Source organism: Pristiophorus japonicus, chromosome 19 (assembly GCF_044704955.1).
Source record: "Pristiophorus japonicus isolate sPriJap1 chromosome 19, sPriJap1.hap1, whole genome shotgun sequence".
NCBI classification, from domain to species: domain Eukaryota; kingdom Metazoa; phylum Chordata; class Chondrichthyes; family Pristiophoridae; genus Pristiophorus; species Pristiophorus japonicus.
This window is the reverse complement of record NC_091995.1, coordinates 33,631,066-33,653,897: the sequence shown is the minus strand read 5'-3', so window position 1 is coordinate 33,653,897 and position 22,832 is coordinate 33,631,066. Positions and strand designations below refer to the sequence as shown.

Genomic DNA, 22,832 nt, shown 5'->3' with positions numbered 1-22,832 from the left:
ATTACATCCACAAAGAACTCCAGCAAATTTTTCAAACATGATTTCCCTTTCATAAAACCATGCTGACTCTGCTTGATTCCTATTTCTTATGTACTTATGATTCCTGGGTTCACGGTCATAAAACCTACCTCGTGAAGCAAATCTTGGCTTACAATGATCCACCTATCCAGGTTAACATTGACCGTCTCAAGCTAACAATGCTCTGAAAGAGTGCTGCACTGTTGGAGGTGCTGTCTTTCGGATGAGATGCTAAACCGAGGCCCCCTCTACCATCTCGGGTAGATTCCATGGCATTATTCCAAAGAAGAGCAGGGGAGTTCTCCCCAGTCCCCTGGCCATTATTTATCTCTCAACCAACATCACTAAAACATGGCCTGGTCATCATCACATTGCTATTTGTGGGAGTTTGTTGTGCATAAATTGGCTACTGTGTTTCCTACATTACAACAGTGGCTATATTTCAAAAATACTTTACTGGTTGTAAAGCGCTTTGTGATGTCATCATCATCATGGCGGTGCCTCGAACGAGGATGACTCTTTAAAAATCTTTCACCCTTTGATTTATTTGATATGTATCCAGAATATTAAACTAGAGACAGTTTTGGGGGTCATTATCAGCAGAAACAAACTCCAAATTTCAAAATGTATTTGGTTCAGTCTTGGATGTGATTAACTGCAGAGTCCAACCCCTGCAGTCAATTGTGAACTCGCTGGTGTGTTAGCAGGGTGTATGACCGAGTAAATCCCTTCCCACACACAGAGCAGGTGAATGGACTCTGCCCAGTGTGAACTCGCTGGTGTTGTGACAGGCTGGATGACCGAGTGAATCCTTTCCCACACACTGAGCAGGTGAACGGCCTCTCCCCAGTGCGAACTCTCTGGGTGTACCAGCAGGTTGGATAAGGTAGTGAATCCCTTCCCACACTCGGAGCAGGTGAATGGCCTCTCCCCAGTGTGAACTCGCTGGTGTCTCAGCAGGTCGGATGATTGAGTGAATTCCTTCCCACACACAGAGCACATGTACCATCTCTCCCCACTGAACAGTGCTTTTTACTTCCATATTCAAAAGCCGTCAGATCTTGATGTGATGTTTAGTTTGAGCTTCCAATCTGCAAATCCTCCCCTTTTAATATTCCGACTTTGCGGAGGCCGCCTTCACCCTTCCATCTCCGCCATTACACTGCTTCCACACGAGTTCACAGGTGTTTCAATGAAGGACATGATATTCCAGTCCTGAACTCCAATTGAGGGGGTGGAAGATGTCTGTGCATGAATTTTTTTAATGTGTGGTGACCGTTGCACATCAGCCACCACACGGCCTTGACAGAGCTAGGCCTTTATCCAGTGGCAAGGATTAACCAGGACGACTGGAGATCTGCTCTGCTGCACGGACCTAGTGCGCACACATATCGCAGTGTGGGCTGGTCCGTACTACCCCTGGGCCCTCAGCTCTTCCAGGTCTCGTACCCTCATTTGCCACAACTCCGCCACGATCTCGCGCCGCTACTCCACCACAAAAATTCGCCGCACCTCCGCCACGATCTCTCACCGCTCCTCCGCCACAAAACATTTGCTGCACCTCTGCCACGATCCCTCACCGCACCTCTGCCACGATCCCTCGCCGAATCTTAGCCACGATCACACGCCGCTCACCCGCCCCGACCTTCCCGCTCGTCCGCTGTACCTGGGCTCCGCCGATGTTCCTGCTCACGCTCCAAACAGCGACCTGGGTTTTGACGACATCACCCAGTCACCCACCTCGAAATTGTCGCATACTTGGAGCGGCTCGCGCTGGAAGTTGTAGTGGTAATGCTCTTTTATCCTCCCGACCTGCGGTGGTGTCCTCTCCCAGGTCGGGGTGGCCTAGAAAGACGCTATATAAATGCTTGTCTTTCTTTAACGCACATCTAGTGATGTGTGGGAATGTGCTTCTATTAACTGAGGAGGAAATTGTGATGAGTTTCTTACAAGCAGTGAGATGGATGACCGGTTAAGCTGCTTTTAGGGGGTATTTGATTTGGAAAGAATAGAACACCATAGACTGAACACCATAGAACTTCCTTTGATTTACACAGAACCAATGAACAGACAGATGGTTTAACACCCCAGCCGTAGGCCAACACCTCCGACAAAGCATCGCTCTCCTCACCGTAGCACCAGTCTCGCTTATGCTCTCAAGTCGAGCGAGGCTGAAACCCACAACCCTCTGAGATGCGAGTGCTACCAACTGAGCCAAGCTGACAATCAGTGGAATAATCTGGGACAAAATTAACTGTCACTTGAAAAAAACATGGGTTCATCAAAGACAGCCACCACGGGTTGGTTAAAGGCAAGTCATGTCCGACAAACTTGATGGAGTGATTTGATGAAGTAATGGAGAAGGGTTAATGAAGGTAGTGTAATTGGTGTTGTGTGTATGGACTTCCCACATTACAAGTTGGCATGGGCTGTGGTTCGTCTTAAACTGAAGACAGAATTACATAGAATATACAGCACAGAAACAGGCCATTCGGCCCAACCAGTCATGCTGACGTTTATGCTCCACTTGAGCCTCCTCCTGTCCTTTCTCATCTAACTCTATAGGCATAGCCCTCAATTCCCTTCTCCCTCAAGTGCTTATCTAGGTTCCACTTAAATGCATCTATATTATTCGCCTCAACTACTCCCTGTGGTAGCGAGTTCCACATTCCCATCACTCGAGGTTACTTGCAACATCACTCCTCCACAGAACTCTGCGTGAAGTCAGTAATCCAAGTCAAACACAGCATGGATTAGATGTACATGATAGTGCATTCACACAGCATGCCAACACTAAATTGCAGTGTAAACCTGATGCCAAAGCTCTAATAGACTGGGAATGAGACTTCCTCCTCCAGGAAGCTTCCCTTTTGTTCTCGGGTCAGGCTCAGATGGTGGATTCAGGCTTCATTTATATTGTAACTACATTGTTGGCACAAACGCAACATTTCATCCTAAAACTGCCTCAACTATTGCATGATGGGTCACGATATCTCCCACTGACCCTCATTTCCAAACATCTCGTTAGGAAGAATCAATCTTCCCGCCCAAATGCCCTCCCATTGTGAACTCCCCAAGTTTTCCTATAGATATAGACTGGGTTGCTGGATTTACCCTGAATGGCAATCTTGACTCTAAATAAATGTCTCAAAAGGGCACTGACTGGATTTATATAGCGCCTTTCAGACATCTTAAACCGTTTTACAGCCAATGAAGTACTTTTGGAATGTAGTCACTGTTGTAGTGTACGGGAAAGGTAAATTTAGAAGAGAAACGTAGGAAGAACCCCTTGACTTGAAGGGTTACAAATGCTTTGAATAATCTGTCCAGCAGGGTAGTAGAAGCATTCAAAGCAAGGCTAGGTACTGCAGTGGGAGAATGAGGAAAATAGAGGGGTTAGCATGAATGGACCGTGACATTTTGGGTGGAATTTTCCCATTGGATTGGGCTTGCATGCAGTGCTGGATTGTAGGAAAATTGCAGGTGCACGTCCCGCAATTTTCCAGTCACTGACATGAATGGATGAAAAATCGTGGGTAGCTGAATGGTGCTGGGGTGGGAAGTTGGGAAAATTCCAGCCTTTACATTTCTGTTTAAAAAGTCAACACCATCACGAGGGCAGCTCCCTAGCAGTCTATCCACGGTCAAGGATTGACCAGGAGTCCCATCGATGGCGGCGTCTTTGTTGACCAGTTTGATTGTAAAGAATTGTTCTTGCCGTTTGTTTCCATGGAGTCAACAGAGCTTGTTAGCTTGTCTCTAATAGTTTCTAATTCTGAAAGTTCATGACATCTGTTGCACAAATGAAGCCAGAGAGGCAAATGATTGTCGACTGATGCAAACACAATCTGATATTTTAGTGGCAAGATTCCATGATCTTCACACCTATCATTTAACTCAAGCAGTGAAGTTCAGGTATAGCACGAGTTAGATACAGAATAAAACTCCCTCTTGTCCATCTTTAGCCCCATTATTTTACCGAAGAAGTTTAATCAATCAAAGGCAGTCCCTCGAAATGAGGATATCTTGCTTGCACGCCAAAAAAGGATGAGTTCACACGTGTTTCAATGAAGGACCCGAACTATGTCCTCAAGAGTGGAAGATGCCTGTGCGTGGATTTTTTTTAACGTGTGGTGGCCGTTGCACACCAGCCACCACACGGGCTTGACAGAGCTCGGTCTTGGTCCAGTGGCAAGGATTACCCATGACGATTGAAGACCAGCTCTGCTGCACGGGCCCGTGCTGCCCCTGTGCCCCTGGCCCCAAAGTCACGCCTCATCTGGGCCCCGATCATATCCCTCTACAGTCTCTCGCCGCTCCTTCGCCACAACCTCGCCACCCCTGCTGTGTCTGCCCACGCTCCAATCACCGACCTGGACCTTGATGACATCACTCTTTGCTGCCGTCTCCCTCCTGCACCAGCTCGCGCTGTACCTTCAATGGTACGCTGCCCATGGCCGCCGCCCCTTTTATGGCCCCGACCTGCTGCTAATGTTCTGAAGAAGTACTCGGTAAAATAATGGGACTAAAAGGTGGGCAAGTCCCCTGGACCTGATGGCTTGCATCCTAGGGTCTTAAAAGAAGTGGCTGCGGAGCTAGTGGATGCATTGGTTGTAATCTACCAAAATTCCCTGGATTCTGGGGAGGTCCCAGCAGATTGGAAAACTGCAAATAGAACACCCCTATTTAAAAAAGGAGGCAGACAGAAAGCAGGAAACTATAGACCAGTTTGCCTAACATCTGTGGTTGGGAAAATGCTGGAGTCCATTATTAAGGAAGCAGTAGCAGGACATTTGGAAAAGCATAATTCAGTCAAGCAGAGTCAGCATAGTTTTATGAAAGGGAAATCATGTTTGACAAATTTGCTGGAGTTCTTTGAGGATGTAACGAGCAGGGTGGATAAGGGGGAACCAGTGGATATGGTGTATTTGGATTTCCAGAAGGCATTCGATAAAATATTACGGCACAAGATAAAAGTTCTCGGGATTGGGGGTAATATATTAGCCTGGATAGAGAATTGGTTAACTAACAGAAAAAAGAGAGTCGGGATAAATGGGTAATTTTCCGGTTGACAAACAGTAACTAGTGGGGTGCCACAGGATCGGTGCTGGGGCCTCAACTATTTGCAATCTATATTAATGATTTGGATGAAGGGACCGAGTGTAATGTAACCAAGTTTGGAAATGATACAAAGATGGATGGAAAAGCAAGTTGTGAGGAGGACACAAAAAATCTGCAAAGGCTGAGTGAGTGGGCAAAAATTTGGCAGAAGGAGTATAATGTGGGAAAGTGTGAGGCTATCCACAATGGCAGAAAAAATAAAAAGCAAATCATTATTTAAATGGAGAAAAATTACAAAATGCTGCAGTATAGAGGGACCTGGGCATCCTTGTGCATGAAACCACAAAAAGTTAGTATGCAGGTACAGCAAGTGATCAGGAAGGCAAATGGAATGTTGGCCTTTATTGTAAGGGGGATGGAGTATAAAAGCAGAGAAGTCCTGCTACAACTGTACAGGGTATTGGTGAGGCCACATCTGGAGTACTGCGTACAGTTTTGGTCATCTTATTTAAGGAGGGATATACTTGCATTGGAGGCAGTTCAGAGAAGGTTCACTAGGTTGATTCCTGAGATGAAGGGGTTGACTTATGAAGAAAGTTTGAGCAGGTTGGACTCATTGGAGTTCAGAAGAATGAGAGGTGATCTTATTGAAACAAAAAAGATAATGAGGGGACTCGACAAAGTAGATGCAGAGAGGATGTGCCCACTCTTGGGGGAATCTAGAACTAGGGGGCATAGTTTCAGAATAAGAGGTCGCCCATTTAAAACTGAGATAAGGTGGAATTTCTTCTCTGAGGGTTGCAAATCTGTGGAATTCCCTGCCCCAGAGAGCTGTGGAGGCTGGGTCATTGAATATATTTAAGGTGGAGATAGACAGATTTTTGAGCGATATGGGGTAAAGGGTTATGGGGGGTGGGCAGGGAAGTGGAGTTGAGCCATGATCAGATCAGCCATGATCTTATTGAATGATGGAGCAGGCTCGAGGGGCCAAATGGCCTACTCCTGTTCCTATTTCTTATGTTCTTAGGTTATGTTCTACACTGTCCCCTCAAACACTCCCAGGGCAGGTACAGTATGGGTCAGATACAGAATAAAGCTCCCTCTACACTGTTCCATCAAACATTCCCAGGTTCAGGTACAGCACAAGTTAGGTACAGAGTAAATCCCCTGTACACTGACCCATCAAGCAAAGTTGAGGCAGATTTAGGATGAAATGTTGTGTTTGTGCCAACAATGTAATTACAATATTAAAAAAAGCCTGAATCCACTATCTGAGCCTGACCTAAGAACAAAAGGGAAGATTCCTGGAGGAGGAAGTCTCAATCCCAGTCTATTTGAGCTTGGGCGTCAGGTTTACACTGCAATTTAGTGTTGGCATGCAATGTGAATGCACTATCATGTACATCTAATCTATGCTGTGTTTGACTTGGACGACTGACTTTACCCAGAGTTTTGTGAGGAGAAGTTGTGTTGCAAGTAATCTCAAGAGTGGTGAGAATGTGGAACTCGCTACCACAGTTAAGGCAAATACTACGGTGCATTTAAGGGGAAGCTAGATAAGCATATGAGGGAGAAAGTTATACCTATAGTGTTAGATGAGAAAGGATGGGAGGAGGCTCGAGTGGAGCATAGACTGGTTGGTCCGACTGGTCTGTTTCTGTATTGTATATTCTATGTAATTCTGTAATGTCCGTTGGGTGGGTGTTAGGCGAAGATGGCATTGAACTCTGCATGGTACCTTGGGGATTTTAGTCAGGATACGTTGTACCAAATTATTTACATTCTCGGGAAGTGGTCGTCGCTGGCAAGGCCGGTATTGTGGCCTGTCTCTAGTTGGCCTTGAGAATGTGGTTGTGCAACTTGTTATTGAACTGCTGCAGTCAATCTGGTGACGGTTTCCCAGGTAGGAAGTTTATTCTTTATCAGTTTGATCCACCCCTGTGGTTTGCTCGGCCCCTTCGAAAGAAGCTAGATGTCAACCACATTGGTTTTGACCTTGAGTCACATATAGGTCAAACCGGGTAAAGACGGCGGGTTAAAAGACATTAGTGAACCAATTATATTTTTACCAGCTTTTAATTTCCAGATTTTTTTTTTGTTAAACCAAATTCAAATCGGTGGGGATTTGAACTCACGTTTTCTGGATTATTAGTCCAGCAATATAACGACTATACTGCCATACCGGCATGTAATGAGTGCTGTTGCAACTTCACCCATCCAGGTAAGTGGAGAGTATTCCATCACACTCCAGACTTGTCCCTTCTAAGCAGTGGAGAGGCATTGGGGAGTCAGGAGTGGGACACTCGCTGCACTGACCTGCTCTAGTAGCCACGGCATTTATGCAGCTGGTCCAGTTGAGTTTCCGGTCAATGGTGACCCCTGGGATTATTAGTCCAATCCTCTGAGTTATTGGTTTAGTAACATAACTACAACACCACCATACCCGGCTTGTATTGAGTGTGGTTGAAGCTGCACCCATCCAGGCAACTGCAGAGTATGCCATTACACACCTGACTTGTGCCTTGTAGGTGGTGGAGAGAGGCTTTAAAGGAGTCGGGAAGTGAGTCATTTGCCATACAGTACCCAGCCTCTGACCTGCTCTGGTGGCTCGGGCATTTATGTGGCTGGTCTAGTTAAATTTCTGGTCCATGTGACCAACCCACCCACCTGCCCTCCCCTCGGCAACAGTATTGCTATTGAACGTCACTGGCCCTGAAGGTTTTCCGGCCAAGCCTCCAGTTGGGTCGGCACTCCGCCGTTTACCTGTTGATAATGCCTTTGATCTGGCTGTCCTTCTCCTCCTGCTGCCGGCGCAGACGGCACTCGCTCTCGTCCAAGCGCGACTGATACTCCCGCAGGATCTTCCCCGTCTGCTCCTCCTGTGACATCAGCCGCCGCTCGTACTCCTCCAGCTTGCGGTTTGACATCTGCAGCCGCTCCTTCAGGGAAAGGATCTCTTCTTCATACTGGGTCTGTTGCCCCTGGGAAAATGGATACCAGGGGGGAATCGATTACATTTAACCTGTCACACTGCGACACGGGAGCTCGTTGGCGCTCGCCTTCTCATCTACTGCGTGGCGTGGAACCTGACCTTTTTTTTTATATAAACGGGGAGCCTTTGAGAGGCGCGGCTATTCCTCAGGCAGGATGAAAACAAAATGGCACGGCCCCTCCTTCAGTAGTCGCCGGACGGCCGACCTCTGAAGATGGATAGCCGGGTCCCCCGTGATGCCAACTCCTTTACGTGTTGCCACCCGCGTTGCGGTTGAAACCTGCTAACGAGCTCTTAAAAGGACACAAAGTGCCTTTTCTTTACCCTATAAAAATAACTTTTCCCGTAAAATTTGCCAATTTTTGGGGAACTCTATGGCCCAGAAATTCGCTGATGTTTCCACCAATCGTCCCCCTCTCCCTGTCAATCACTCCTCTCCTGGTTCCCCCATCCTCATTCGGTTGCTCCCCTTTCGATTGTTCCACTCTCCTCGTCGATCGCCTCCCACCCCCCCACCCCCCCACCACCGCCCGGCCTCCAGTCCATTGCTCCCCTCTCCTGGTCTCCCTGCTTGCTGATCACCTCAATCTCAATCGCCGCCCTCTCCCATCCACCCTCCCACCGGTGAAGCAGCAACCCTAAATTCAAATGGCAGAGCTGTTTTGGACAACCAACAGTTATTCGTGGCTCGCTGGTCTGATGTTGAAGAGACCAAGGACCCAATATGGGATGGCCTCAAGCAAACAGGCCACTAATTTCTGCCCTCCTCATCCTTCTAACTCCCCTAAACACCAACACCCCTTGCTGACACAGCTCCATTTTCACCTTGTCGAGCTTGCTCTCATCCATCGACTTGGAGTATTCCCGCAATTTGTACTCCTCCCGTTCCAGGTGCGAGCTTTCGATGTCCGCAGAAAGGTGAGTCATGTTGGTCACCCAGGCCACGGTGCGCTCTGAAGGGGTGACTGGGTGAAGGGTCGAGGGTGAATGGGAGGCCTGAGGGACAGAAGCAGACGGCATTTATGAATAACGCATGCTGACTTAAAAGATAAAGGGGGAGAAATTGCCTTGTACCCCTCAAAGGAAGCGGAGCACAATCTTGAGTGCTTTACTTCCTTTGGGGGCAGTAACCGGGGCGCTACAGGAAGCACCGCATAGTGCTGACACGCTTCAACGCCCCTCCCCTTCGATTAGAGGGGAAGACCGCTGTGAATTCTGCAAGGTCTCTGATGACCTCCACTGGGCCACCAGGGCAGCGTGCAATCGGACCAGCAGCTCGGCACCCAAGACGGAGTGCCGGGCTGCACGATGGCTGCTCGGACCACGCTAGGGCCACCATTATTGAGCCGACCCGCGAGTCAGCCGACAAAAAAAGATGGTGGCCCAGGGCGCTGGCCCCCTTCCCCTTTAAGGAGTGTCCCAAGAGCGGGTCGCGAAGCTGCCGTTGACATCCGATCGCGGCCCATGGGACAATTTCCTTCGCGGGGCGTCATTGGCTGCACGGCAGCCCGGGCGCTAACTGCGGTGTGCGACACTGGCATGGCAGCACCTCCGCAAACTCCCCGTCAATTTTCCGGGAGGCGATTGCGCCCCCCTCACCCGGGTGAAAAGTGTCTTGCGTAGTGTTAGCGACCCCCGGAGCTGCTATCAGGACTATAAAAATGGGCAATTTCACTCCCAAAATGTCTCCAACATGTGGCACGGTGTTGCCCATTTTTCTTCCCGTCACTACCTTGGTTTTATTTCCTGTGTTTTTGCATGAGTAACAAAGGGCCCAAGTTTCCACATGATTTGCATCAGATTTTTAGGAGCAACTGGTGGAGAACGGACTATTTTAGAAATCGCAATTCTCCACATTTTTTTTTCTGCAGTTATAGTCAGTTAGAACAGTTTCACTTTGGAACAGAATTTTTTCTTCAAAAGGGGGCGTGTCCGGCCACTGACGCCTGATTTCAAAGTTTCCACAGTGAAAACGTACTCCAAACTAACTTAGAATGAAGCAAGTGAAGATTTTTGTAAAACTGAAAAAACCTTGTCTACACATTAAAAAACCAGGTGCAGGTTACAAATTAGGCGTCCAGAACGAGGTGGGGGGGGGAGGGGGGGAAGGGAAGTCATTAAATTCTATAATAAATCCTTATTTATACTTATACAAATATTATACAAATAAATCCAACCTGAATAAACACTTATAAGCAAAGAAAAGATTAAATAAACCATCTTCCTACCTGTGTGAAAGTGCTTCAGCCAGGGAGAATTGAGGCAGCCGTTCGTTCCCGCGGGGGGGGGGGGGGGGGGGGAGAAAGGAGGCAGCCGTTCGTTCCCGCGGGGGGGGGGGGGGGGGGGAGGAGGCAGCCGTTTGTTCCCGCGGGGGGGGGGAGGGGAGGGAGGAGGCAGCCGTTCGTTCCCGCGGGGGGGGGGGGGGGGGGGGGGAGAAAGGAGGCAGCCGTTCGTTCCCGCGGGGGGGGGGGGGAGGGAGGAGGCAGCCGTTTGTTCCCGCGGGGGGGGGGGGGGAGGGAGGAGGCAGCCGTTCGTTCCCGCGGGGGGGGGGGGGGGGGGAGAAAGGAGGCAGCCGTTCGTTCCCGCGGGGGGGGGGGGAGGAGGCAGCCGTTTGTTCCCGCGGGGGGGGGGGGGGGAGGGAGGAGGCAGCCGTTCGTTCCCGCGGGGGGGGGGGGGGGGAGAAAGGAGGCAGCCGTTCGTTCCCGCGGGGGGGGGGGGGAGGAGGCAGCCGTTTGTTCCCGCGGGGGGGGGGGGGGGGAGAAAGGAGGCAGCCGTTCGTTCCCGCGGGGGGGGGGGGGAGGAGGCAGCCGTTCGTTCCCGTGGGGGGGGGGGGGGGGGGTTGGGGGGGAGGAGGAAGCCGTTTCCGACGGCGGGGGGGGAGGCCGTCGGGAAACGGCTACCTCAACTTTCTGAGGCTTCCTGCAGCCTTCTCACTGCTGCAAGAAGCCTCAGTGCTGATGTGCTGATGGCAATGTGCTTTTATTAAAAAATGTTCAAAAATTAAACAGCTACAAAGAACTACAAAAATGGTCGAGTGCCAATGTTTCCCTCACACTGTGCGTGCGCGAATGCTCCAACGCGCACGCGCAGGGTTGCCGGCAGGAAAAAAACTAATTTAAATGGTACCCGCCCCCTCCCACTTACAAAATCGGCGCGAGTGGTAGGCTCCGCCCCCTGGGTGCCGCGCCAAGCAGACATGGAGCTGCAGGGCGCTCCAGAATCGCGCGTTTTTTTTCCGGCGTGAAAAACGGGCGCCCAGCTCGGAGGGGCGCCCATTTTTTATCGTATGGAAACTTGGGCCCAAAGAGTGGGCTATCCAGTGTGATGCTTAGCAACAAACTCTGGGGCTTTGAGAATCCTGGACAGGGGCGGACATCGTGGCAGCACAAACTAGGCAAGAAAGTGGGGATCTGGAGACGGGTGGGGGTGATGGAAGGAAAGGACTTGGTTCCACTGGATCCCAAGTACTTTTTCCCGATGTTGGGAATTCCATTGAAAGGGAAGGTTGGTGCTTCCTGTTCCATCCAGGCCGATGTCATCGGATGTGGTATGATAGCATAGTGGTTATGTTGCTGGACTAATCCAGAGACCTGAACTAAAGATCCGGATACTGAGTTCAAATCCGACCACAGCAGCTAAGGAATGTAAATTCAGTAAATTGAATAAATGTGGAATAAAAGACTGGTGACCATGATTCTATCGGATTGTCGTAAAAACCCATTTGGGTCACTAATGCCCTTCGGGGAAGGAAATCTGCTGTCCTTACCTGGTCTGGCCTACATGTAACTCCAGACCCACAACAATGCGGTTGACTCTTAACTGCCCTCGTAATGGCCTAGCAAGCCACAGCACCACCTTCTCAAGGGCAATTAGGGATGGGCAATATAGCGAAGTCCATATCCCATGAACGAATAAAAAAAGTGGGTGTGGCAGGATGGCATCACCCAATCAGAAGCCCCGCCCGCTTCCCCATGGTGCTCCTCAAACACTAAGTACGCTTATGTGCCGGGATCAGATCCTGGATGAATTGGGGGCCCCCCCAAAAATGTGGCAAATGTCGGGAGTCCTGGCAGCAATCATGAGAAGGTGGTGACTTTAAATTCCTTGGTTTCTTCAGTCAGCACAGTTCACCCACAGAGGCAGCGTCTGTCCTGGCATAGGCCAGTTGGGCCATATGGGGAGTTGTTGTCCTGCCTCCATACCGCTTCCTCACCCAACGGAGCGAGAATGACACTCCGCAAATGCAGCAGTCGCAAGGGCAGTGAAAAACTGGTGGAAGCGGATATACTCAGCAGGGATAGGGAAGAGGGAAAAAAATGAGCGGAATGGGGTGGGGATTTGGCAGTAGACTGCTTCCACTGGCAGGAGGATCAGTAACCAGAGGTCACAGATTTAAGGTAGTTTGCAAAAGAACCAGAGGGGTGAGGAGAATTGTTTTTACGCAATGAGTTGTTGTGATCTGGAATGCACTGCCTAAAAGGATAGATTCAGAGAAACTATTTCCTCTGATGTGGAAATGTGCAGGAAGTGTATCCGGCTGCAGCACCTGACAGACCGCATTGCGGCACTGGAGCTGCGCATGGATTCACTCTGGAGCATCCGTGATGCTGAGGATGTCGTGAATAGCACATTTAGTGAGTTGGTCACACCGTAGGGAAAGGTTACACAACCAGATAGGGAATGGGTGACCACCAGGAAGAGCAGTGGAAGGAAGGTAGTGCAGGGGTCCCCTGCGGTCATCCCCCTCCAAAACAGATACACTGCCTTAGGTGCTGTTGGGGGGGATGACTCATCAGGGGAACGCAGCAGCATCCAAGTCCATGGCACCAGGGGTGGCTCTGCTGCACAGGGGGGCAGGAAAAAGAGTGGGAGAGCTATAGTGGTAGAGATTCTATGGTAAGGGGAATAGATAGGCGTTTCTGCGGCCGCAATTGAGACTCCAGGATGGTATGTTGCCTCCCTGGTGCAAGGGTCAAGGATGTCTCGGAGCGGCTGCAGGACATTTTGAAGGGGGAGGGTGAACAGCCAGTTGTTGTGGTGCATATAGGTACCAACGATATCGGTAAAAAATGGGATGAGGTCCTACAAGCTGAATTTAGGGAGCTAGGAGTTAAATTAAAAAGCAGGACCTCAAAGGTAGTAATCTCTGGATTGCTACCAGTGCCATGTGCTAGTCAGAGTAGGAATTGCAGGATAGTTAAGATGAATACGTGGCTTGAGGGGTGGTGCAGGAGGGAGGGATTCAAATTCCTGGGACATTGGAACCGGTTCTGGGAGAGGTGGGACCAGTACAAACCGGATGGTCTGCACCTGGCAGGACTGGAACCGATGTCCTGGGGGAGTGTTTGCTAGTGCTGTTGTGGCGGGCTTAAACTAATATGGCAGGGGGATGGGAACCTATGCAGGGAGACAGAGGGAAGTAAAATGGGGGCAGAAGCAAAAGATAGAAAGAAGAAAAGTAATAATGGTGGGTAGAGAAACCCAAGGCAAAAATTAAAAAGGGCCACATTAAAGCAAAATTCTAAAGGGACAAAGTGTGTTAAAAAGACAAGCCTGAAGGCTCTGTGCCTCAATGCAAGGAGTATTCATAATAAGGTGGACGAATGAACTGCGCAGGCAGCTATTAACGAATATGATATAATTGGGATTACGGAGACATGGCTCCAGGGTGTCCAAGGCTGGGAACTCAACATCCAGGGGCATTCCGGAAGGATAGACAGAAAGGAAAAGGACGTGGTATAGCATTGCTGGTTAAAGAGGAAATTAACGCAATAGTAAGAAAGGACATTAGCTTGGATGATATGGAATCGGTATGGTTGGAACTGCGGAATACCAAAGGGCAGAAAATGCTAGTGGGAGTTGTGTACAGACCACCAAACAGTAGTAGTGAGGTTGGGGACAGCATCAAACAAGAAATTAGAGATTAGAGACGGTGGAGGAGGATTTCCTGGAGTGTATTAGGGATGGTTTTCTAGACCAATATGTTGAGGAACCAACTAGAGGGCTGGCCATCCTAGATTGGGTGATGTGTAATGAGAAAGGACTAATTAGCAATAAAGGTACAGCAGTTATCATGAGCGACTTTAATTTACATATACTGGTAGCAATACGGTGGAGGAGGATTTCCTGGAGTGTATTAGGGATGGTTTTCTAGACCAATATGTTGAGGAACCAACTAGAGGGCTGGCCATCCTAGACTGGGTGATGTGTAATGAGAAAGGACTAATTAGCAATCTTGTTATGCGAGGCCCCTTGGGGAAGAGTGATCATAATATGGTAGAATTCTTTATTAAGATGGAGAGTGACACAGTTAATTCAGAGACTAGGGTCCTGAACTTAAGGAAAGATAACTTCGATGGTATGAGACGTGAATTGGCTAGAATAGACTGGCGAATGATACTTAAAGGGTTGACGGTGCATAGGCAGTGGCAGACATTTAAAGATCACATGGATGAACTTCAACAATTGTACATCCCTGTCTGGAGTAAAAATAAAACGGGGAAGGTGGCTCAACCATGGCTAACAAGGGAAATTAGGGATAGTGTTAAATCCAAGGAAGAGGCATATAAATTGGCCAGAAAAAGCAGCAAACCTGAGGACCGGGAGAAATTTAGAATTCAGCAGAGGAGGACAAAGGGTTTAAAAAGGAGGGGGAAAATAGAGTATGAGAGGAAGCTTGCTGGGAACATAAAAACTGACTGCATAAGCTTCTATAGATATGAGAAGAGAAAAACATTAATGAAGACAAACGTAGGTCCCTTGCAGTCAGAATCAAGTGAATTTGTAATGGGGAACAAAGAAATGGCAGACCAACTGAACAAATACTTTGGTTCTGTCTTCACGAAGGAAGACACAAATAACCTTCCGGAAATACTAGGGGGCCGAGGGTCTAGCGAGAAGGAGGAACTGAAGGAAATCCTTATTAGTCAGGAAATTCTGTTAGGGAAATTGATGGGATTGAAGGCTGATAAATCCCTGGGGCCTGATAGTCTGCATCCCAGAGTACTTAAGGAAGTGGCGCTAGAAATAGTGGATGCATTGGTGATCATTTTCCAACAGTCTATCGACTCTGGATCAGTTCCTATGGACGGGAGGGTAGCTAATGTAACACCACATTTTAAAAAAGGAGGGAGAGAAAACGGGTAATTATAGACCGGTTAACCTGACATCATTAGTGGGGAATATGTTGGAATCAATAATTGAAGATTAAATAGCAGCGCATTTGGAAAGCAGTGACAGGATTGGTCCAAGTCAGCATGGATTTATGAAAGGGAAATCATGCTTGACAAATCTTCTGGAATTTTTTTGAGGATGTAACTGGTAGAGTGGACAAGGGAGAACCAGTGGATGTGGTGTATTTGGACTTTCAAAAGGCTTTTGACAAGGTCCCACACAAGAGATTGGTGTGCAAAATTAAAGCACATGGTATTGGGAGTAATATACTGACGTGGATAGAGAACTGGTTGGCAGACAGGAAGCAGAGAGTCGGGTACACGGGTCCTTTTCAGAATAGCAGGCAGTGACTAGTGGGGTGCCGCAGGGCTCAGTGCTGGGACCCCAGCTATTTGCAATGTACATCAATGACTTAGATGAAGGAATTGAGTGTAATATCTCCAAGTTTGCAGGTGACACTAAGCTGGGTGATGGTGTGAGCTGTGAGGAGGACGCTAAGAGGCTGCAGTGTGACTTGGACAAGTTTGGTGAGTGGGCAAAGGCATGGCAGATGCAGTATAATGTGGATAAATGTGAGTTCATCCACTTAGGAAGCAAAAACATGAAGGCAGAATATTATCTGAATGGCAGCAGATTAGGAAAAGGGGAGGTGCAACGAGACCTGGGTGTCGTGGTACATTAGTCATTGAAGGCTGGCATGCAGGTGCAGCAGACGGTGAAGAAGGCAAATGGCATGTTGGCCTTCATAGCTAGGGGATTTGAGTATAGGAGCAGGGAGGTCTTACTGCAGTTGTACAGGGCCTTGGTGAGGCCTCACCTGGAATATTATGTTCAGTTTTGGTTTCCTAATCTGAGGAAGGACGTTCTTGCTATTGAGGGAGTGCAGCGAAGGTTCACCAGACTGATTCCCGGGATGGCAGGACTGACATATGAAGAAAGACTGGATCGACTAGGCTTATATTCACTGGAATTTAGAAGAATGAGAGGGGATCTCATAGAAACATATAAAATTCTGACGGGATTGGAAAGCTTTGATGCAGGAAGAATGTTCCCGATGTTGGGGAAGTCCCGAACCAGGGTCACAGTCTAAGGATAAGTGGTAAAGTCATTAGGAACGAGATGAGGAGAAACTTCTTCACTCAGAGAGTTATTAACCTGTGGAATTCTCTACCGCAGAGAGTTGCTGATGCCAGTTCGTTAGATATATTCAAGAGGGAGTTAGATATGGCCCTTATAGCTAAAGGGATCAAGGGGTATGGAGAGAAAGCAGGAAAGGAGTACTGAGGTGAATGATCAGCCATGATCTTATTGAATGGTGGTGCAGACTCGAAGGGCCAGAAGGCCTACTCCTGCATCTATTTTCTATGTTTCTATTAAATTGAGGAGAAAGGGGACATAATCTTAAAATTATAGCCGCGCCGTTTAAGGGCGAAATCAGGAAGCATTTTTTCCACACAAAAGGGAGTAGAAAAGTGGTACACTATAAGCTAGACAGAGATATTTCCACTTGTGGGGAAAGTGCATAACTAGGGGACATAAATATGATAGTCATTGATAAGGATCCAAAATCCCATTTGCCTGATTAAGAGAAACTTCTTTATTCAGAGAGTGGCGAGAATGTGGAAGTAGCTATCGCAAGGAGTGATTGAGGTGAATAACATCAATGCATTTAAGAGGAAACTAGATAAGAGGGTGAAAGAAATAGAAGGGTATGCTGATGAATTAGATGCAGTAGAATGGGAGGAGGCTCATGTGAAGTATAATTACTAGAATTATAGACTGGGAAAATAGATTAAAGGGTAATACGGTCATCATCATAGGCAGTCCCTTGGAATCGAGGAAGACTTGCTTCCACTCTTAGCATGAGTTCTTAGGTGGCTGAACAGTCCAATACGAGAATCACAGTCTCTGTCACAGGTGGGACAGACAGTGGTTGAGGGGAAGGGTGGGCAGGGAGCCTGGTTTGCCGCACGCCCCTTCCACTGCCTGCGCTTGATTTTTGCATGCTCTTGGCGACGATACTTGAGGAGCTCAGCGCCCTCCGGAATGCACTTCCTCCAATTAGGGCGGTCTATGGCCAAGGACTCCCAGGTGTCAGTGGGGATGTCGCACTTTATCAGGGAGGCTTTGAGGGTGTCCTGGTAACGTTTCCTCTGCCCGCCTTTGGCTCGTTTGCCGTGGACGAGTTCCGAGTAGAGCGCTTGCTTTGGGAGTTTCGTGTCTGGCATGCGAACTATGTGGCCTAAGTGTGGTTAGTGCTTCAATGCTGGGGATATTGGCCTGGACGAGGACGCTGATGTTTGTGTGTCTGTCCTCCCAGGGGATTTGCAGGATCTTGCGGAGACATCGCTGGTGTTATTTCTCCAGCGACTTGAGGTATCTACTGTACATGGTTCACGTCTCTGAGCCATATAGGAGGGCGGGTATTACTATGGCCCAGTAGGCCATGAGCTTGGTGACAGTTTTGAGGGACTGATTTTCAAACACTCTTAATCTCAGGCGGCCGAAGGTTGCACTGGCGCACTGAAGGCGGTGTTGGATCTCATCATCAATGCCTGCTCTTGTTGATAGGCCTCCCAAACATCAAAATCCACGGCGTGGCCCTGGACAATCTGGACCACTTCCCCTATCTCGGGAGCCTCCTACCAACAAGAGCAGGCATTGATGATGAGATCCAACACCGCCTCCAGTGCGCCAGTGCAGCCTTCGGCCGCCTGAGGAAAAGAGTGTTTGAAGATCAGTCCCTCAAAACTGTCACCAAGCTCATGGTCTACAGGGCTGTAGTAATACCGGCCTCCTTTATGGCTCAGAGACATGGACCATGTACAGTAGACACCTCAAGTCGCTGGAGAAATACCACCAGCGATGTCTCCGCAAGTAATATGGTAGACATGCAGTGGCAGACATTTAAGGAGATATTTCATAACTCTCAGCAAAGATATATTCCAATGAGAAAGAAAGACTATGATAAGTATGAACTATCCATGGTTAACCTAGAAAGTTAAGGATGTTATCCAATTGAAAGAAAGGCATACAATGTTGCGAAGCTTAGTGGTCGGCTAGAGGATTGGGAAATTTTTAGAAGCTGGAAAAGGATGACTTAAAAAAAAATAGGAGAACATAGATTATGAGAGTAAACTAGCATGAAATATAAAAACAGTGCTTCTTCAGGTATATAAAAAGGAAGAGAGGAGCTAAAGTAAACTTTTGTCACTTGGAGACTGAGACTGGGAAATTAATAATGGGAAACAGGGAAATGGCAGACTTTGAATAAATATTTTGTATCGGTCTTCGCAGTAGAAGACACTAAAAGTATCCCAATAATAATAGATAAACAAGGGACTATAGGGATGGAGGAACTTAAAATAATCACTATCACTAGAGAAAAAGTACTCGGCAAACTAATGGGACTAAAGGCGGACAAGTCCTCTGGACCTGATGGCCTGCATCCTACGGTCTTAAAAGAAATAGCTGCAGAGATAGTGGATGCATTAGTTGTAATCTATCAAAATTCCCTGGATTATGGAGAAGTCTCAGCAGATTGGAAAACCACAAATTCAAGAAAGGAGGGGGACATAAATCAGGAAACTGTAGGCCAGCTAGCCTAACATCTGTCATTGGGAAAATACTGAAGTCTATTATAAACGAAATAGTAGCAGGACCGTTAGTAAATTATCATGCAATCAAACAGAGTCAACATGGTTTTATGAAAGGGAAATCGTGTTTGACAAATTTACTAGAGTTCTTTGAGGATGTAACGAGCAGGGTGGATAAGGGGGAACCAGTAAATGTGGTGTATTTGTATTTCCAGAAGGCATTCGATAAACTGCCACATAAAAAGTTACTGCACAAGAGAAGAGCTCACGGGATTGTGGGCAATATATTAGCATGGATAGCCGATTGGCTAACTGACAGAAAACAGAGTCAGGATAAATGGGTAATTTTCAGGTTGGCAAATTGTAACTAGTGGGGTGCCACAGGGATCAGTGCTGGGGCCTCAACTATTTACAATATATATGAATGACTTGGATGAAGGGACCGCGTGTAATGTAGCCAAATTTGCTGATGAAACAAAGATAGATGTGAAAGGATGTTGTGAGGAGGGCACACGAATTTGCAAAGGGATATAGATGGGTTAAGTGAGTGGGCAAAAATTTGGCAGATGGAGTATAATGTAGGAAAATGTGAGGTTATCCACTTTGTTAGGAAGAATAAAAAAGAACATTATTTAAATGGAGAGAGGCTCAAAAGATGCTGTGGTACAGAGGGATCTGGGGGGGTTCTTGTACATGAAACACAAAATGTTAGCACGCCGGTACAGCAAGTAATTAGGATGGCAAATGGAACATTGTCTTTATTGCAAAGGAGGATGGAGTATAAAAGTAGGGAAGTCTTGCTACAACTGTACAGGGTGTAGGTGAGACCACACTGTGTACAGTTTTGGTCTCCTTATTTAAGGAGGGATATACTTGTATTGTAGGAAGTTCAGAGAAGATTCACGAGGTTGATTCCTGAGAAGAAAGGGTTGTCTTATGAAGAAAGGTTGAGCAGGTTGGGCCTATACTCATTGGATTTTAGAGGAATAAGAGGTGATCTCATTGAAACAGACAAGATTCTGAGGGGGCTTGACAGGATAGATGCAGAGAGGATGTTTCCCCTCGTGGGGGAATCTAGAACTAGGGGGCATAGTTTCAGAATAAGGGGTCGCCGATTTAAAACGGAGATGAGAAGGAATTACTTCTCTCAGTGAATTTTTAGAATTCTCTACTCCAGAGAGCTGTAGAGGCTGGGTCATTGAATATATTCAAGGTGGAGATAGACAGATCTTTGAATTATAGAGCAGTCACGGGTTATGGGGATCAAGCATGGAAGTGGAGTTGAGGCTAAGATCAGATAAGCCATGATCTTATTGAATGGCAGAGCAGGCTCGAGGGGCCAAATGGCCTACTCCTGCTACATACTGTATCTTTGTTCTTATGTAGAATAGATCTGTTGGACTGAATGGCCTGTTTCAGTGCTTTTAATTCTCTCATTCAATGTAATGTAAAAAAGCTGGAGCCACTTGGAGCTTTCAAGATGAGGTTGATATTTTGCTACGATGAAAGGTGGGTAAATAAAGTTGAGGTACAGATCAGCCATGGCCTTCTCCTGTTCCTATGTATTATGAAGCATAAAGCATCACGACTGTGTGGAACAGGCTGGAAGGACCAGCTGATCGCTTCCTGTCTGACACATTCGTGTGTTTGTATATACACGGGGTGGGTGTCCGCCAAGAACAGCTTATTTAAAAGTAAGAAAGACTTGCAGCCTGTCACAATCTCAGCATGTCCCAATGAAGTACTTTTGAAGTGTAGTCGCAATTGTAATGCAGGAAACCCGGGAGTCAATTTACGCGCAGCAAGGTCCCACAAACAGCAATGTGATAATGGCCAGGTAATCTGTTTTTTTTAGTGAGAACTCCCTTGCTCTTCTTCGAAATAGTGCCATGAGACCTTTTACGGCTACCTGAGAGGGCAGACGGGGCCTTGGTTTAACGTCACATTTAAAAGATGGCACTTCCAACAGTGCAGCGCTCCCTCACTACTGTGTCGGCTGAAAATTTGTGCTCAAGTCTCTGGTGTGGGACTTGAACCCATAATCTTCTGACTCAGAGATGCGCGTGCTACCCACTAAACCACAGCTGGCAATGGACAGCATAAGCGACCTTCCCTCCCCAAATTGTTCCTGGATAAATGGGAGCACGTATCGGTCGCCCCGGGAAACCTACCTGTTTGGCGATGGCGGATCTTGGAGCCGGGGCGTCGCCCTTGGCCATGATCGACTGCTGCCGCACCTTGGGGCCATGGGCCGGCTCGGCGGGCGACTGCAGCAGGTTGGCACTGGGCGGCCGGGGTCGCTGGGCCGCACTGACCGTTAGTTGCTGTGTCTTTCCTCGGACGAGAGGGGGAGGGGGAGGCGGCGGTTGGTCTATCCTCCTCTGGGGGCCGATGTTGGCCGGGGGTGTCGACAGCATATGCTGGAGGTTGTCGGTCAGCGAGAGCTGCCGGCGGCTGAACTCGCTGTTCTGCCGAGCGAACTCGTCGCTGTAGCTGTGGCTGTGGAAGATCTGCTTGTTGGCAGACAGGTCCTCGCTCTTGCTGTAACCATGGTAACCCAGCAGGCCGGCGCCGGGCTCGGCGGGAGTCCGTAATGAGGCGGGCCCGTCCGAGGTCATGTTGAACAGGGGGTTCTGAAAGGACAAGGGGACTCGCAGCTGCCCGTGCAATCCATCCGTGGTGATGCCCATTTGTCCCAACCGCAGGCCTCCTGACATGCTTGAGCCGCTGCCCTGCGACAGCCGGCTAGGCCTGAGGCCTACTGTAGTTCCGATCGAGGCCTGACTGCTGTTTAGCATGTCCCCAACAGTCTGGAGGTTGCTTATGCTGTTCATACTCCTGCTGTCCTGCAGATCCATCATGGAGATGCTCTTGTTCGTGGTCATCATTTTGGGATCGGGTTCAGTGATGTCGGAGCTGCTCGTGCAGTACGCTGGGGAGGAGCGTGCAAGCGGAGGCCTCGTCACGTAAAAGACGTCCTTTCCCTTTTCCTTGGTCGGAGAAGGCAGCCTGGTCATATCGATTGAGCTGTGAATAGAAGAACAATGACAGGACTAAATTACAACAGGATCCTGTGTTCTACTCTCCACTCATTCCCTCAAAACTTCCCACCTTCCACCCCTGTAAACCTGAGTTCATCCAACACCCTGCTGCCCATATACTAACCCATACCAAGTCACGCTTACCCATCACCCCCTGCACTCGCTGACGAAAATCAGCTCCTGGCCCAGCAACATCTCGATTTAAAAATTCTCCTTCTTGTGTTCAAATCTCTCCACAGCCTCGCCCCTCCTCATCTCTAACTTCCTTCAGCCCTCCACCTCTCCAAGAATTCTAAGTTGCTCCAATTCTGGCCTCGTGTGCATCCCTGACTTCCTTCGTTCCACTACTGGCGTCTGTACCTTCAGTTGCCTAGGCCCTAAGCTCTGGAATTCCCTCCCTAAATCTCTCCGCCTCTCCCTCTCCTTTTTTAAGACCCTCCTTGAAACCCACCTCTTCGACCAAGCTTTTAGTCACATGTCCAAACGTGTCCTTCATTGGTTCGCTGTCAAGCTTTGTCTGACAACGCTCCTGTGAAGTGCCTTGGGGCATTTTACGACATTAAAGGTGCTGTATAAATGCAAGTTGTTGTCGTTGTTGACATTGCTTCCTCCTACAAGGTTTTGGCTTGTAAAACCTAAACTTAGTGTCTTCTCGCCCGTAGATCTCAATTTACCTCAACTTTTCCAAATCTTTTCAAACTTGCTGTTTGTCCTGCAGTACGGGCTTCGATTCCTTCACCTGGGCTTCTCAGCAAGGTAAGCAGGCTGTAAACTACATGCGGTTAGTCATCGCCGGAAACGGCAAGCCTTTTATTGAGAATTAAATTCAAATGTTGTATCCATGATGGCATCTTTGAGATATCTGTTAAAAGTGCAAGCTTCCCTGCCCCCATTTTTCTATTCGCAATGATAACATGGTCGGTTAAAAAAGCCACAACTGAAATCCATTGG

The 22,832-nt window shown here is 48.2% G+C and overlaps 1 protein-coding gene across 2 annotated transcripts in view; it reads right to left on the bottom strand.

Moving 5' to 3' along the window:
* Nucleotides 1–22,832, bottom strand: part of LOC139229825 (ras/Rap GTPase-activating protein SynGAP-like) — a 389,857-nt gene that overhangs the window by 162,913 nt on the left and 204,112 nt on the right. For both annotated transcript variants that reach the window (XM_070861417.1, XM_070861416.1), the window contains exons 11-13: nucleotides 21,012–21,867; nucleotides 8,897–9,067; nucleotides 7,843–8,051 (exon numbers count right to left, since the gene is read on the bottom strand). In XM_070861417.1, coding sequence (XP_070717518.1) covers nucleotides 7,843–8,051; nucleotides 8,897–9,067; nucleotides 21,012–21,867 — 1,236 coding nt within the window. The remainder of the gene's footprint in view (nucleotides 1–7,842; nucleotides 8,052–8,896; nucleotides 9,068–21,011; nucleotides 21,868–22,832) is intronic.